At 41.3% G+C, this 18,342-nt stretch overlaps 1 protein-coding gene across 6 annotated transcripts in view; it reads right to left on the reverse strand.

Annotated features, from left to right (window-relative positions):
- LOC100345657 (probable ATP-dependent RNA helicase DDX60) overlaps positions 1-18,342 on the reverse strand; it is a 97,546-nt gene that overhangs the window by 38,756 nt on the left and 40,448 nt on the right. For all 6 annotated transcript variants that reach the window (XM_008249590.4, XM_008249585.4, XM_051832208.2 and 3 more), the window contains exons 17-25: positions 17,560-17,709; positions 13,174-13,293; positions 12,010-12,105; positions 9,568-9,683; positions 8,644-8,786; positions 8,440-8,549; positions 4,334-4,438; positions 3,685-3,813; positions 2,548-2,672 (exon numbers count right to left, since the gene is read on the reverse strand). In XM_008249590.4, coding sequence (XP_008247812.3) covers positions 2,548-2,672; positions 3,685-3,813; positions 4,334-4,438; positions 8,440-8,549; positions 8,644-8,786; positions 9,568-9,683; positions 12,010-12,105; positions 13,174-13,293; positions 17,560-17,709 — 1,094 coding nt within the window. The remainder of the gene's footprint in view (positions 1-2,547; positions 2,673-3,684; positions 3,814-4,333; positions 4,439-8,439; positions 8,550-8,643; positions 8,787-9,567; positions 9,684-12,009; positions 12,106-13,173; positions 13,294-17,559; positions 17,710-18,342) is intronic.

The raw sequence follows: 18,342 nt of genomic DNA on the forward strand, positions 1-18,342 counted from the left end.
TGTCAAGCTTTGTTAAACTAACCATTTTCTTCCTGGGCATCTCACCCAGTTAACTACCCTAGTCCAAGCCTTTTAGCCCTGTCACACTTTCACCTCGACCCTCTCTGCCAATTAAGTAGAAGTGTCCATCTCTAACTTTGTCTTTGGGTCTTTGTTTCCTAACAAAGGCCCCCATGCCATTTAACCTTATTTTAAATAAATCTGGGATGGGCATGTAGCATAGAGAGTAAAGCTACCACCTGCAGCACCAGCATCCCATATAGGTGCTGGTTTGAGTCCCAGCTGCTCCACTTCTAATCCAGCTCCCTGCTGGTGCACCTAGGAAAGCACAGAGGATGGTCCAAATGCTTGCAACCCTGTGCCCACATGGAAGACCTGGAAGAAGCTCTTGGCTTCAGCCTGGCACAGCTCCAGCCATTGTGGCCATTTGGGGAGTGAACCAGCAGATAGACAATCTCTCTCTCTATCTCTCCCTTTCCCCCTTTGTCTGTAACTCTACCTTTCAAAAAAATGTTAAAAAGAATTTGTATGCATTTCTCTACCTTGTTTTGATAGAGGCTCATCTTAAATATCCTAAGGGGCTAAAAGTAAAATTTTGCTTTCCCACAAAAATAGATATGAATATACATGAACTGTAAGTATATAACAAAAGTATTTTTGGATTTTTATTTTGCAATTCAGCTTTATGAAATAATTCATAGGTAAAGAATTTTAATTAGTATTTGTTTTTATTTATTTGAAAGGCAGAGAGACAGAGAGAGCGAGCTCTTAGCCAATGGCTCAATTTCCAAATGCCCACACAGCCAGAGTTAGGTCAGGTGGAAGCCAGGAGCCTGTAACTCAATACAGGTCTCCCATGTGGGGAGCAAGGACCCAACTACTGAAGGCATCACCTGCTGCCTCCCAGGGTGCATGTTCGTTGGAAACTGGAATAGGAACTGGAGCAGGGACTGGAACTCAGGACTCCAGTACGGGATACAGGCATCCCAAGAAGTGCCTTAACCACCGTGAGAGAATTATTTGGTTTCTAACTAAAATCTACAGCCATCCATGAAAACAAAGTAGGTGAACTGTGAAGTGTCTTGGTGACAAAGAAATTTATTTCCGTGGTAGGTGTTTTGGTGCAATTGGTTAAGCCATCAGATAGGACTGCCACATCTCATACTAGAGGACCTGGGATAGAGTCTCACTTCTGGTTCTGTTCCTGCTTCCTGTTAATACCTGGGAGGCAGCAGGTGATTTCTCAATTCATTGGGTCCCTGCCATCTACGTAGGAAACCTGAATGGAGTTCCAGGCTCCTGGCTTCAGCCTGGCCCAGCCCTGGCTGTTGTAGGCATTTGGGCATAGAAAACTCATTCTCTCAATCTCTCTCTCTCTTTCTCTCTCTCTCAAATACAAATAAACATTAAGAAATTTATTTTTCTTGTTCCAGTAATAAGTTAAAAGAAGCCAATTTTATTATAATCCTCCAAATTTCCAAATGCAAACTTATGTTCACTTGTCATCATTATTTTAAATATACATCATCAATGCTGATTTATTACTATGTCTGTTGTATAGGAACAAGTTCCATTAAACTTTACCAGTTGAGCAAAATACTATGCCTTCATTTATGTAAAGCTTCTGCAGCTTAAGTAGAATTAGAAATTATCTAAAGTAAATAATACATTCTGTTCTGATCTCAAACTGTGTTTTCTTTTTCTTTTTTGACTTATTTATTTGAAGGGCAAAGTTATACACAGAGAGAGGGGTCTTCTATCTGCTGCTTCACTCTCCAAGTATCTGCAACAGCCAGGGCCAAGCCAGGCTGAAGCCAGGAGCCAGAAGCATGGCAGCAGGGGCCCAGACACCTGCAGCATCTTCTGCTGCTCTTCCCAGGCCATCAACAGGGAGCTGGATTGGAGGTGAAGGAGCTGTGTCACTAACCCCCCTACCCACCACACTGCAAAGCAGACCTCTAAACTATGTTTTCAAGGTTAATCTAGGATATGGAATGTTAATCCACTTAATAAATTACCTTTTGTGTTACTTTATCAAAACTGGGCTATCCTGTTCAATTTTAAACTATTTTTATACCATAACATTCAAAATTTATCGAGTATCTATCATAGTTCTCATTAGTATATACTTGAAATAATAAAAAAAAAACCCTCTGGCAATAACTATTCTAGCCTGTTGTAAGGATGTTTTAATTTTATATGGAGTACTTTTATGCATATTCATTCAAATTTTTTACAAACAGCCTAGGTATGTACTGAAAATTACTAAGACCTAAGTAATAGTTTAAACAGAAAACAAAAAATGAAGTAACAAACTAAAGAATGAGGTGATTTTTAATAACCCAACTAAGATATTTCATAAAAATTGAACTAAAAGAATAGACTTTTCAAATAAGACTTCTGCATTTGAATAACAAATGAGCACCAAAATAGCAATGAATACTATACTACAATGGTTTGTGTAACTCACCACATCTTAAAGGAATACAAATTGTAATACAAAATACAAATTGTAATACAAATTTCCAGCAAAAACAAATAGCTTACATGAAAAACAGTGCTGGCAACTTCTCCATTTCCCTTAGCTTTTCCACAAGAAGTGGGAACATTCTTGTCATGTTTCCTGTACTAACATCTGAATCAGGACTAAGATGTTTCAGTACCATTTTGGCCTGTAACAGTGAATAAAAAACACTTATTTTTACGTTCTGTGTAGAAAAGAAAAGATTACTGTTTTTGGCTAAAATACTTTCATCGTTGTCTAAGCTATGTTTTTATGGTTCTTTAAAACAGTTCTTTAAAGTGCATCATAAAATTATGCTTAAACCTATCAAACAAATAGACTAAAGAACAAAACCTTGGCAGCAACAATGCATATACCCACATATTTGCAACTTAACACGTGATTTTTTAAGACAACCTAAGTCAGGAAAAGAATTATTCACTAAATGATGCTGAAGGAAAGGGATGAGTCAGTCCCTCTCCATGGAACCGACTGGTTTCTGCATGTAGGAAAATCACTTGCAAACATATTTTCAAGATTTTTTAATGACAAAGTAACAAGAAGAAAATATAAGTTAATTCTGTCAAGTTTCTGAATGGGAGGAGATTAAAGTATAACAGAAAAAAATATGACATGAGAGAATCTAATACACATTACTCTAAAAAATAACAAACCACCATTTGCGACAATAGCAAAATTCAAAGCATAAAGACCATCCACTTCCTCAAAATAAATATGCACAACTTGTATGATTGAGGTCAAGACTCTGAATCAGAAATAGTTACCACAACTGAAAGTGAACACAAAAATATTCCAAGATGAACAAAAAGGAGTAAGACTTTCTTCCTGGCACCTAGCACCGTGAGTCCCGCCTTTCTATGCACAGGGCTTGGAGAGGACTATTCCTGTGCAGAGCCACCCCTCTGTTCTTGTTGGGTGCAACATCTGGGAGGCACCAGCCACCTCTGGCCTACGTCTTAGGAGGCACTGAGCCCAAGACAAAGACCCATTTCCTTTCTCTTTTTATTGTACCTCAGAATCACTAGACTTCATGTTCAACTTACAATTCTAAGATGAAAACTGAAGATTAAGAAAACATAAAATAGTATTAACTGAATACACAACCCAAAACAATAGAGTATAGGATGTTTTCCCTAAAACATAAAGCCTGTGAAAATCACCTGCTGTACGTGGCCATCTGTAATCCAGTTCCTTAACTCTGCCTTTAAGCTCTCTTCATATTTTCTAGCATCCAACTTCTTAATGACTAATTTATTCTTAAAATGAATGAAGTTCTCTGGACATAGTTCCTTGAAAACAAAGACCACAGGATTAAGCACCATGCAATAAAAATCCAAAGCTGTTTCCTATTTGCACATCTCATTGACAGTACTACTGCTGCAAACCCTGATGACAGAGATGCAGGAAATTCTTTTTACCTCCCATAGCTTCTAATACATAGAACTCTTAGGATGGACCAACTCCTAAAAAGAGAGGATATGAGTAACAAATGGAAACTAAAAACAGCAATCAGGACATACAGAAAGGAAACAAGTGGCGTGAAATACAAGTCCAGGGTGTATGAGATTCAAATATTGTATTATCCCAGAAGTTGACAGAAGAAATATTTGCAGGAATTAAAACATAATTTAAAACCATTAGAGTAAAATAAAATAAAAGTGTTTGGAAGAACAACATGTGAGAAGGGACAATTTTTCACTAATAATGTTCAAAGAACAGATGCAAGTGATTAGAAAGGAAGAGAGTTTGTCCTGCTGTGCAGCAATGCTATAATTTCTTATAGCATGAATTTCCGGGATTATTATTTACCTGAGCCCGGGGCCAACTGTCCCAGATGTGAAACATGGTGTCATAAAGTTGGACGCTCTCTCGAGGTGAAAGGGAAAGATCAGACGGGAATCCGTAGTGTTCGATCTATGTAAACAAAGTTGAGCTTAATATTCCTCTTTTATCTGATGTCTTATCCTTTGCCTCATGGCCACTATCATGAACCCACAGACATTAAAAAGAATTAAACTAAAATGTTCAAATACTGACAGGTGCCAAGCACTTAGAAAATATAACCTGCATGTTTCTTAACTATTAAGATTATTCTTAATTATTAAGATTAAGAAAAAACCTGAAAGTCCACCAAAAACAGCTTTAATGTTACTCCATATGACCCTTCAATGGGATAATTGTGTGTGAACTATCTTCTAATAATTCTAATCAGAGTACTAGCGTGCTGAAAGATTTGTAATTTAGACAAGATGAGACTACCTCCACCCTACAATAAACAGTGAAATTGATTTAATTGTGGAGTCTTCACATTTATGTGTGCCAAGCCAGGATAAAGAAGGCAAATTAGGTATTCTATGACGCTGTTTTAGCAAACTACATTATCCCTGATGCCATCCATAATGTTAAGCATTGATCCAGGCTGAGCTGCCGAGAGACAGCAGTTCTTGGGAGGACTTCCTGGAGTGGACAGCTCTCCAGGAGTCAGCAGCTGCCCCTGTGTGGCATGATAATGGTAAAGGCCACGCAACTCTGCACTTGGCCAGAAACAAGCCTCATGGGATTGAAGATGATCCCTCAGTGCAGGGGGATCAGGGCCAGCTCGCTTGTCCTGCCCAGTCCCTTCCCGCCTGCAGTCATTTTTATGATACAGCTATGAAAGAAAGAACCAAGGTAGATGGTTTTATTCTTTATGTTGACACAACTTTTTTTTTTTTTACTTGCCACTGTTTTTTTTGTTTTGTTTTGTTTTGTTTGTTTGTTTGTTTGGCAATTTGAAGTATACCAAAGAAGATCAGGACTTGGAAGGTCTACTCCCATGCAAACAATCGCCACACATTCAACTGTCAACACACATTTACTAATGCCTGAGCCTTTGCGGTCCTCCTGTACGCATGCTACAAAAATCTAGAAGACTTGAGAATATTCATCCACAGCATGACCTTTGCAACAGTTGTAGGGGTCAGAGCACACTGGAGCAGTTCTGTTGCTTTCCCATTGTTGCATTAATAGCTACTGAGAATACAGGAAAGGCACTTGGATCAAAATGGCAGTGCCAGCGAGCACTCCAAACCACCAACCACCACATATTCATTGCTGCTTAAAGACAACCTGCCTGGAGCCTTTTTTTTTTTTTTTTTTTTTTGAGCACTTAAAAAAAAAAAGAAAGAAACTTGTTAAGATTCATTGTATTTTTTGAAAGGCAGAGCCACAGAGACGGAGGGTGAGAGAGAGAGAAATTTTTCCATCCGTTGGTTCACTCCCCAGACCACCTCAACAGCCAAGCTGGGCCAAGCCAAAGCCAGGAGCTTCATCTGGGTCTCCCACGTAGGTGGCAGGGGCTCAAACACTTGGGCCATCTTCTGCTGCTTTTTCCAGGCCATTAGCAGGGAGCTGGATCAGAAGTGAAGCAGCCAGGACACAAACCAGTGTCCACGTGGGATGCCAGCGTCGCGGGCAGCTTTACCAGCTATGCCACAATGCCCGCCCCTGCTTTGACACATTCTACACAAAATAAATAAGTTCGTAAAACTATTTGGGTATTTAATACTATCTTTGAGATTTATTTACTTATTTATTTGAAAGGCGAAATAACTGAGAGAGACATTTTCCATCTGCTGCTTCATTGCCCAAATGGCCACAATAGTCTGGTCTGGGCCAGGCCAAAGCCAGGAGCCTGGAACCCCACCATGGGTGCAGGGGCTCAAGTACCTGGGCCAGTATCCACTGCCTTCCTGGGCACATTAGCAAGGAGCTGGCTCAGAAGTGGAACAGCCAGGACATCAACTGGCACTCAGATATGGGATGGCAGCTTGGCAAATGGCAGTTTAACCTGCTATGCCACAATGCTGGCCCCACTGGGCTATTTTTAAAATACCAATAACGAAAATGTCAGGTGATCCCTAGAGAGGGTAGAAGGGAAGGTGGAAGGAAGGAGAAATTAAAAAGAAAGCAAAAGAGAAAAGATCTTTTTAATTATGTGTGGGTTCTCGTCTAGAGTCTAGCTTTGGGGTGTAAGTCAGGTAATAGGAATCTTATGTACATTTTAATTTTATTTAGAGTTCGAATTAGGCCATTACCTCACAGAAGAGAAACTCCCCTAATCCTCATAGAAAGCTGTCATCACTTCAATGCATGCAATTGATTTTAATTTTAATTTATTTTTAAAATTTGAAAGGAGGAGAGATCTTCCGTCTGCAAATTCACTCCCTAAACACCTGCAGAAACCAAGGAGCCCAGAATTCAGTCCAAGTCCCCCACGTGGGTGGCAGGGACCCAAGTACTAGAGCCATCATCATCTGCCTCTCAGGTTGTACATTAGCAGGAAGCAGAAATCAGAAGTGGAGCTGAGACTTGAACTCAGTCTCTACAGCACAGGATGTTTCCATATTAACTGCTGCACCAAATGCTTGCCCTACGGTTGCTTTCAGAAACCATCAAATTATCCCAAAGGCCAAAAAGGGATTCTAATTCATCCAGGTATTTTTTTTAAGCAGATCCTACACTTCACTGCTGCTTACAGACAACCTGTCTTGAACCATTCGACACAAAATAAATCATCTTATTTATTTTGGGACTAATAGGTGAAATCAAAGGTTCTGTAGACAATCTACATGAGACGCATCCTGCCCACCATTCACTTAAGAGTTGTCTGCAGTGTTAATTATGTTCTCTGTGCCTCGCCTTCCTCATTTGTAAAATGGGAATAATAACAGGAAGTCCATCATAAGGCTGCTGTTAAACTTAATAAGGTAGGCTATGTAAAATTTTTAGGCCCAAAATAAGTACTCAATTTAGGTTGGTTACTCTTATTTAACATATGTTTAGAAAGCACCTTTCACACACATTTATAAAGACACAAAATTGCCCCCCTCCCCCGCCCGGAGTTATTCTAGCAAGACGAAGAAGACATGCATTCATAGGACTTCTGCAGCAAGTGGATCATGATTGGAGTCACGTAAGATAAACAAGGTGCGATGGAGAGGAGAGAAGATTTTATCCGTTAAGGGAGCCACAAAGGATTCTGAGAAGGTTTCACATTTAGGAGTCACGGAAGGTGAAGAGGATCAGGACAATTGACTTTGGCCATCAGGAATGAAATACTCCATCCAGGAGCATCACACAGCGGAGGGCTCCCATGGATGAATGGAAAGGACACTAGGCAGGGCCACAGAAGACCCGGCTGCTCAGGCTACACTTTGAGCCCTTTGCCTTTAGACGTGCATGCAGAGATCACAACTATGGTTTAAGGATTCTTCATAGGAGAGGTGAATTGAGAATACATCTAACTTTCCTGCTCTGTGGAGAAAGACAAACGACCAAACAATTATTGCAATAATTACAATTATTACTCTGAGTGTCAAGAGGAGCTTCCATGCGCCATCCACAGGAAACGGGATAAGAAAGGATGACCAATACATAAGAATAACTGAGAAATCTTTCCCCACTCACACCGGAATGCCCCAACTGAAATCCTTTTTATGCCTCTACCTTACTGGTTCACTACCCAAACACCAAGTTATCATTGTTTTGTTCTTGAGAATGGCCCTTGACTTGTCTCAGCTAATTCATAGTGATCAGATTCTCACCACAAGCCATCGTTGCACTGAGAGAACAGTTAGGTTAAGAGAAGTGAACAGTTAGAGATGGACACTGAGAAGGCAGAAAATGGGCAAAGATAAGATACAAAAAATAAAACTAAAAAAGCCAGGTTGGAATTTTTAGTGGGTTTTAAGCTTTGTGGAGCCAGACACTAAAGAGGAACCAGTGAAAGCTAGAAAGAACACTCTTCCTTTTCAATACAAATAACATGAAGATAATTAAAATATCTGCTGTAAAAATATCAGTCTGGCAGCTTTTAAACTGCTATATATGCAAACAATTGATATTAGAACAAATATGGCTGAAGTGTTACTTACATGATCTGTTGTTAGTGCAGCACATGGGTGAAAATGTTCAAAGTAGATGTCATCCCCGTTTACTGAGCATATGTACTTCTCTAAATCATTGTATCTCTCTCCATAGAGCACTAGAAATCAAGAGCACCAAGTTCCAAATCAACAGAAATGCAATGACTAGTTTAAAGTAAAAGATAAAATGCATTATGAATATATCAAACATACCAAGTCTAACTTTATACGACTGTCTTATTCGAAAGTAATATTTGGGGAAATTGGTACGACTGGCATGATTCTTTTTAGAAGCAATTTTTTTTTCTATTAAAGCATCTTCTTGTCTCCAGTACTGTTTCACTGACTGCAGCCACCTTAAAAAATGAATGAACATATTATTTAGGCAGAACATGGAACTATTCCTATGAAGCTGAATAGTCTAAGTAAAAAACACTTCAGGTACCTCAAAATTTGGACTTATGGGAATAGGCTCTGGAGCCAGACCACACAAGAATGGATTCCAGCCTCCTTCCTAATTGTTGTGGCTCTTGGCTGAGTCACTCGATCTTTCTGTGCCTTATTTCCACATTTTAAAATGGGATACAGTAGTATCTGAAGTACTACTACAGTAAATCACAAGAGTTCTGGGCATTTAAAATAAGTTATCATAAGCAAAGCCCCTGGGACAGTACCTGGCACATTCCAGGTATGATAGGAGTCTTTGCTAGAATAGTTATTAGTAGGCAGAAATCAAGCCGAATTACAAAATGATGTGGGGTCTTGAATCTTTCAAAGCATCTCCACGAAGCAGGGCCATGGCTCTTAGGGCCCATGGCTGAGTGTGTCCGTGTATTGTTTAATTGTTATTTCTTGGTGAAGGACAAAAGGAAAGGAACACAAATCTATCATTCTGATGAAATATTCTGAGATTGGTGGATTATTTCCCATTCAGTTGCAGGTCTGAGCATGGGAGTCCTTCATTTTCCATTACAGAATGGGGCTTTGCTCAACACCTGCCAGCAGGTGCAAGAGAGAACCAGAAATGAATCATTCAATTCCCCAGAAAGTTATGAGACCCTTCCGAATCCACACAGACAGCATGAAACACACTCAACAGAGATAAACATTTTGTCCAAACTGAAATCAAGTTCATACGCAGTGAGATGTTCAGGGTTACTTATGGTAGCAGAAAGGGCCAGAAAAGGACATCTGATCATGACAAGGAGATGCTCCCAGATTTCTGCTCCAATTTCTCCACCAAGACAATGGACCTATTCAAGAAAAAATTCCTCCATTCAAAAGATGATTTAAAGAAAGCAAATGAACATAAGACTTGAAATCATCATGCATACTTTCCCATTACCTTTAATTGACCATGCCAAGTTAAAATAAATTATGGAAAACTCATGTGACAGAAAATTTTGACAATTTTGACACCTGAATTTCCTTCAAATACCAATAATTCCTCTTTAATTTCAAAAACACCTTTCAAACATGTGTACTTCTCTCCACACCTACTGCTAACTAAGCCACCACCACAACTCAGGTGCATGAACACGATATCCTCCTGACTACCACGGTAGCCTCTTCTCATGCCTCCTACGTTTTTCACATCACAGCCCAAACGCTATGTTTAAAAGAGGAGTGAGATCAAGTCACATCCCTAATTAAATTTCTTCAGTATATCCCCACTGCATGTGGAATAAAACCAACTCCTTAACAGGGTGTATAATGCATGGCATGATTCAGCCCCTGCCACTCTCTCTAGCTCCATTTCAAGCCATCAAGACCACGCAGCCTTGTCTTTGTTCCTTGGACATACTCTTGCTACCCCATAACTTTCACAGTATTGGTCCCACTGCTTAGAATACACTTCCTCTTTTTCATCCAACCATAGAGTTCAGCTTAATGTCACTCTAGAGAAGAGATTTTTCTGGGCACCCATTTCAGAGTTGTCCTCCTACTACCATGATTAAAGAAATGACAACTTCCTCTTTCTTTTCATAGTATGTGGCTTGACATTGTCATTTATGTGTTTATTTGTTTAATTCCTCCTTTCTTGATTGAATTGTAACCTTAGTCCTGGGTATTGCTAGCACTGCCAGAAAGCCTGGCACTGAGCAGGCACTCCTTAAATATCTGCTGAATGAATGAATGCATATCTTTTAATCAAATTGAGGTAGATTCAGAGATGACTCTCAGAGGACACTAAGTTAAATGATGACAATTGGCGGTCAATCAAAGAGGACTTTCAGAACTAGATAAATTATATATGTATATATATATACACACACACACACATGTATATACATATATGTATATATGTGTATATATATGTGTATGTATGTGTATATTTGCCCATTTGGCTTTGTTCTGTAAGGTAACAAATCACACTGCCAAATTTTAACCTCATATCTTGTACTGGACAGCACTTTCCCCTGACCCTGCCGGAACAGACTTTAGCCTTCAAAGCCTTTACTTTTATGTGAAATTAGGATGAGTTACCCAATGCTGTATCACTTCAGAGTTTTGAGATTAGACCACAACTCAAGGTTCTGGATTGCAAAACAAAGTTGATGAATTTTTATAAAGAGCAATATCCAAAAATCCTTGTCATGCAATATACACACATTAACCAAAATTAAACATAATCTATTAGTATCAAATAAATCAAAAGCCCAGCCTGTTTGGTTGCTCCATGTTCTACCAGTAAAAGATAAGTTAACCATTACCTAAGTTATCTTTCCCTCTTTAAACTGGAAATTCCCCAGAGCAAATGAATATTTTTGTAATGTTTCAGGGCTTCTTTGAATAACTATTCTTAATAATGTTGCTTTATCACTTTGTTACATATCTTCCATTTGCTCCTATAAATTTGTATCATTTCATCCTGTTCTCTGGCTGATATTCTGATGTACAGAAGTTACCTCAGAAAGGTTCCCAGGCACTGCTGGATTGGCCAATGGAGAGCCTCGTCAAGGGATCAGAAGACAGGAGAAGGAGGTTGAGGCCAGCACGGCATTGGCTCCCTTCCTGCAAGGTTCCCTTTAGCCAGCTATGCCCCTCTAGTAAAGTAACCACTCCTCACAACGTAGCTAACTCCTAAGAAAATGCTTCCTCACTTTGTCCTTTTAAATTTAGAGGAAAACTACTAGCTCTGGATTTCTTCACAGACATCTTTGAAAAATACCCTGCTTTACTTGTTGCAATTTGAGTGTGCCATTGCTTTCTGTTGGGGCTATGGCTGATAAAATAACCTATATAGTTGAATCACTTGGTAAAGCCCCAAATGTTTTGCATTGGAGATCAAAGATTGGATTTTGAAATCTCTGTCCAGGGTAAGTTATGCTGTGCTGGTTGAATTCTACTCCCCCTGAAACAGTGATCTCTACTGAAAGGTTCCTCTCCCATACAGTGCTCCGTAGAGTGTGCCGATTGAGTCCCAACATAAAGGTTGATGGCAACGTCCAGAAGAAACTGTTGAGAAGGAAGGGCCTCCCACACGTGAACTCCACCCAAGGGAACAGATGTCTCAACCATCTCCTTCACAGTGCTTGTGTACGCTAGGAAATTAATGCAGAGAAATAATAAACCTACCTCATCAAATATAACATATCTGATCTTTTTCACCCATTGTTGACGATGAGGAGCCAGCAGCAGAATTTCAAAGCAGGCAGGCACTGTAATAAGTACCTAAAAATAAAATAGTTATATGAACTAACATTTTGAGCACTTCACTGTGTGCAGTCATTGTTTTAAGAAAGTACAAGTTAGGCTTATGAGTCCCAAGTGTATCTGCTGATAACTAGGATATCATAGTGCTTCTAAGAATTGTTTGACTAGAGTTGTTAGGTACGAGTTTGAACAAAATGAAACTCCATTGTTTTTGTAGGTCAAAATGATAAATTATCAGATCTGAAGTCTACAGTATTACTTACAAACATTCAAAGTTTAATAATAGAAATTGTTCATTGTCACAGGTTTGATTCTATAAAATCTGACCCTGACACAGAAGATGTTTATTAAGAATTGAAAACCGGGTGTTGGGGGAGAGAATTAGGAAGAGGGAGAAGCCGAACTACAAAGCAGGCCTGATAGAACCTTAGCAAACCTAGCTCAGAATTCTTGAGCGAACACTGTCCTTCAGAGCTGTTCCACATTAAGCGACAATGGCCAACTGTTTATACCCTTCCTTAGCTCAGGTACTAAGGACTGTGGTGGTAGTACAGGGAGTGCAGACAGAATCTTGCCCACACCTTCTGCATCTGAGCGGCAAGTCCCTTTTTTAAAGGTGACCTAAGAGAGCGCATCTCCGTATCTGCCACATAGTGTTCTAAATCATGGTTCACTCTTGATTTAGCATTGAATATCTAGGAATTCAATAAAGGGGAAAACTTTCCATGATGTAATCAATACCAAATATCGTATCTGAATTTGTGTATTCTAAACAGATATTTATCAAGAGATAATATTTCTGATTAGAAATTGGTGTTCCTTAAGTTTTTATAATTTATAGGATTGTTCAGATCATTTTGAATTTATTCATAAACCAAGATGTACTATGAACTATATTTGAAATTTAAAAAAAATTGAAGTATCCATATTTAGTGATGAGTTCTATTTATCTATAGCAAAATTACTTTTTCTCTAAAGCTCTTGTCTGTCATCAATTCAAGGAAGTTATTTTCTCAAGGCCTCAGGAAGAGAAATGCAGGTACTGTTACATAATTCAATAATAAGTTGGTTAATTCAAAATCCTACCTGACAGTTCAGGGCATCGTGACGATAATCCCTTGTAAAAACACCACACAGAGCCTCCCCATTTGGCAGCATTTTGGCATAACGATTCTGAACAGTTGCTGCTACTTGATTAACAAGGGCCTGGTTGACAAGAAAGGGATCCATTAATCACATAACCGTGTCCACAGGTGACTACAAGAACTGCCTACGAATAAGTTCTACTAAGAGCATAGAAAGTTTAACAACCTCCTCCCTCTACCCCTCCACACTCTAAGTACCCCACGGTGCTCTGAGATACTACACTAAGCAGACAAACCTCATCAGTACACATCAACATTAACTAAAATGGGGGGGGGGGTGTTTCTATCAGAAGGAGGAAAAAAAAAAAAAACAGTGGGGCTAGTGTTGTGGTGTAGCAGGTAAAGCTCCTGCCTGTGACACCATCATCCCATATGGGTCCTGGTAGGAGTCTTAGCTGCTCCGCTTCTGAACCAGCTCCCTGCTAATGCACTTGGGAAAGCAGCAGAAAATGGCCCAATTCTTGTGCTTCTGCCACCACATGGGATACCCAGAAGAAGCTCCTGGCTCCTGGCTTTGGCCTGGCCCAGTCCTGACTGTTGTGGCCATTTGGGATGTGAACTAGAGGATGGAAACTCTCTCTTGCTCCTGTTCTCTCCTAGTCTTTCTTTCTCTCCCCATCTCCCCACCCTACACGCTCTCTGTAACTCTTCCTTTCAAATACATAAATATATCTTTGAAACAAACAAACACACACACACACACACACTGCTTGGGATACTGGCATCCTGGGCCAGAGTGCCTGGGTTTGAGTTCCAGATCCATTTCCAGTTCTAGCTAACTGCCAAGCATACCATGGGAGGCAGCAGGTGATGGTTGTGCTTGGGTACTGGGATCCCTGCCACCCACACAGGAGATCAGGATTAAGTTCCAAGTTCCCTCTGGCTTTGGCCTGGCTCAGCCCTGTTGCAGGCATTTAGGGAGTGAACCAGCGGATGAAAGAGAGAGAGAGAGAGAGAGAGAGAGAGAGAGAGAGGTCCTCCATCTGATGGTTCATTCCCCAACTGGCCACAGTGGCCAGAGCTGTGCCAATCCGAAGCCAGGAGTCAGGAGCTTCTTCTGGGTCTCTTATATGGGTGCAGGAGCCCAAGGCCATCTTCCACTGCTTTCCCAGGCCATAGCAGAGAGCTGGATTGGGAGTGTAGCAGCTGGATCTTGAACCAGTGCCCCATATGGGAAGCTAGTGCATCAGGTCAGGGCATCAACCCACTGCGCCACAGCGCCAGCCACATAAATTTTTTTTTTTTTTTAAAGAAAAGTCAAGCAAGGGATAACCATGGTTGAATTTTGTCTCCTATATTTGATGACTCCCTCCAGATACCTGAGGTGACATGTTCTAGGTAAACCACGTTCTAGGTACAACCACGTTCTAAGTAAAGAAGGTAGCTTGCCCAGGGGAATCCACATGCGTGGAAACTTATGAACCTCTATTTCACACCTTATGAAAAAAAATCCAAGTTGATTAAAATGTAAATTTTAAGACAAATTCATAAAGCTAGTATTAACGTGTACTTTCATAGATTAGAGTAAAAGCATTCAAGAAAACTCCAAATGAAAATATCGATAATTGAATATACAAAGATATTAATATTGCTATCATTGAAACTATCATAATGCAACAAAATGACCTAATAACTGAAACTATATTCTTTATATGGCAGAGAAAATTTTTTAAAAATTTACTTATTTGGGGATGGCACTGATTAAGCTGCTGCATCCCATACCTGAGTAGTAATTCAAGTCTGAGCTGCTCTGCTTCTGGTCCGGCCCCGTGCTAATGTGCCTGGGAAGGCAGCAGAGGGTAGCCCAAGTGCATCGGCCCTGCCACCCATGTGGGAGACCCAGGTAGAGTTCCTGGTTCCTGGCTTCATCTTGGATCAGCCCTGGCCATTGTGGCCATTTGGGAAGTGAACTGGCAGGTGGAAGATCTCTGTCTCTCCTCCTTTCTCTGTCACTCTGCCTTTAAAATAACTAAAAATAAATCTGAAAAAAAAATTGTTTGAAAGACAGAAACACAGAGATCTCCTATTTACTCCCCAAAGGTGTGCAATGGCCCACTGCCAGGGCCAAAGCTAGGAGCCAGAAACTCAATCTAAGCAAATCTCTTGAGCCATTACTGCTGCCTCCCAGGGTCCACATTAGCAGGAAGCTGGAATCCGGAGTGCAGCCAGCTGTAGAACCCAGGTACACTGATATGAGCATCCTAGCCAGCAACTTAATGACTAGGCCAAACACCTGCCCCAGAGAAAGAGTTAATAACCTTATTATGCAAGTTTTAAAAAATCAGTGAAGACAACCCTCTCCAAAAGAAGTAGGCAAAGGCAACCTACAAATAGTCCATGAACAAAGAAATGACAAAAATCATTCTTCAAAGCGCCCAAATCACTTGGAGTAACAGAAATACGAATTTCAACATAGTATGTCATGTTAGAAAAGGTGAAGGACGTCCATGCCATATACTAGCAGTGGGAGAAGAATGGAGCTCACGTTCTGGAAGAGTAATTTGGTCCTGTGGATTGTGTTTGAGTTACAGTAGGAAGGCTCACTATGCCGCCCTTTCCCATGAAGCTAGAGTATTCTATGCCCTGGGAGTGGCCTCTGGGCTAGGCCTCCCCGCCCCACCAAGTAACCACCTTAACAGAATCAGGTAGGGGGTCCAATGCCAGCCTAATACAGCTGAGGCTCCTAGAACACTGGGCACAGGCCCGGCCGTCTCCGCTACTGTCCTTGTTCACTCCTGTGCTGTTTAACTGTGTACTCCAGCCAGGCAGGACAGGTACTGACGGGCTCGCTGGCCGCCATCAGTAACTCCCTTGAGAAAAGGCAAATGTCTCTCCCAACTGGAGTTCTGGGAGGTTACCTTTCTAACTAGTGAACACTGGATGTGAGCATTCTCGGGAGCCTGGGCTCTGCTGGTGCAACAATTGATATAGTCAGTAGTTCGCTTATTGACTCCACTTCTAATATTTTAATTTTTCCTTGATTGTCAAAACACCTATTGATTTTTGTAATCACAAAAAAATTTAATTTCAACTAATTGTATTTTTTAACTTGGTCCTGACCAGTATGACACATTTTCCTAGATACTAAAATGTAGTCTGAATTCATTTTAGTCTGTAAAGTTAGAATCACCCCAGCTAAATGTGGCTTTTTTAAGAGTGACCACAGGAGGCCGGTGCCGTGGCTTAACAGGCTAATCCTCCGCCTAGTGGCGCTGGCACACTGGGTTCTAGTCCTGGTTGCCCCTCTTCCAGGCCAGCTCTCTGCTGTGGCCCGGTAGTGCAGTGGAGGATGGCCCAAGTGCTTGGGCCCTGCACCCCATGGGAGACCAGGATAAGCGCCTGGCTCCTGCCTTCGGATCAGCGCGGTGCGCTGGCTGCATTGGAGGGTGAACCAACGGCAAAGGAAGACCTTTCTCTCTGCTGTCTCTTTCTCTCTCTCTCTCACTGTCCACTCTGCCTGTCAACAACAACAACAACAACAACAACTTAAGAGTGACCACAGGGGCTGGTGCTGGTGCTGTGGCAAAGTAAGTAAAGCTGCCGCCTACAGTGCCGGCTTCCCATTCGGGCACCAGTTCATGTCCCAGCTGCTCCACTTCCAATCCAGCTCTCTGCTATGGCCTGGGAAAGCAGTAAAGGATGGTCCAAGTCCTGGGGCCTCTGCACCCGCATGGGAGACCCGAAAGAAGCTCCTGGCTTTGAGTTGGTGCAGCTTTGGCAGTTGTGGCCATATGGGGAGTAAACCAGAGGTTGGAAGACCTCCCTCTCTCTCTCTCTCTCTCTCTCTCTGCTCTGCCTTCTCTGTAACTCTGTCTTTCAAATAAACAAGTAAATCTTAAAAAAAAAAAAAAAGAGTGACCACATGAAATACCAAAGACTTGTGAATGAGGGCAGGAAAACATACTCTCCATACATCAAACTTTCTTCTATACGACAAAATCATTCTGCTTTTAAGTCCCAAATTCAACAGTACTACACGTGAAAGAAATGCAGTAACAATCTGGATTGAGAGGCAGACCCATCATCAATGCCCAGGGAAGACTGGATCCATTCCATAGACTTTGCAGAGGCGACATGAGGTCCTGAGGTGATTCAACATTGCCCAGGCTGCTTCCCCATCAACCCAAGCATAACTTTTACCTACAAGATACCAAGATCTGGTTTATTTCTTAAAGTGATTTTAAAGCAAGTGTTATTTTAGTCTTTGAACCTAGAATGAGAAAATCAAAGCTGACATAGTGAACCAGATCTCTCACACGGGAACGTGTATATTTTCACAGAGAAGGTTCTGGAACACACACGAATATTACGTCCAGTTGGACACTACCTTTGTTGGCGCCACGTACACGACCACCCCTTCATTGCTCTCCTTCAACACTTTCTCCATGCAATAGTAGGAGGCATAGGTTTTGCCCGAGGACGTTGGGGCCACGATCACTGCCGACTCATGGTTGTCCACTACATCCAGGAGCTCTCGCTGTGGGGAGCACAGCACCATTTGTGTCAGTAATGGCAACAATGTTATGACTATTACCAAAACCAATACATGAGTGCACTTCCAGCAGGGTCCTCTGAACCATAAATGGGACGACTGGGAGTTGCAAACACAAGATGTATTGGAGAATCGGAAGAACTCATGCCATTCTCTCAAAAGAGATCATCTTTATGCTTTTGAGAATCTAAAGATGGGGTATACGTGAAAAATGGCAAGTCTGACTAAAACATCTCATTATTGGGAAGATTTTCTCTTTTTTTGTAGTTATTTATCATTTACTAAGTGCAGAATGGCCTTGAGAAATCAAGTTCCAGAAAGTAGTCAGGGGGCCAGCACTGTGGCGTAGTGAGCTAAGCTTCCGTCTGGGGTGCTGGCAACCCACATGGGCACTGGTTCATAACCTAACTGCTCTTTTTCTGATCCAGCTCTCTGCTATGGCCTGGGAGAGCTGTAGAAGATGGCCCAAGTGCTTGGGCCTCTGTACCCAACGTGGGAGACCTGGAAGAAACTCCTGACTCCTGGTGTCAGATCGGCTCAGCTCCAGCCACGCGGCCATTTGGGGAGTGAATCAATGGGTAAAAGACCTTTCTCTCTGTCTCTCTCTCTCAAACAAAT

This window comes from Oryctolagus cuniculus, chromosome 2 (genome assembly GCF_964237555.1).
Source record: "Oryctolagus cuniculus chromosome 2, mOryCun1.1, whole genome shotgun sequence".
NCBI classification, from domain to species: domain Eukaryota; kingdom Metazoa; phylum Chordata; class Mammalia; order Lagomorpha; family Leporidae; genus Oryctolagus; species Oryctolagus cuniculus.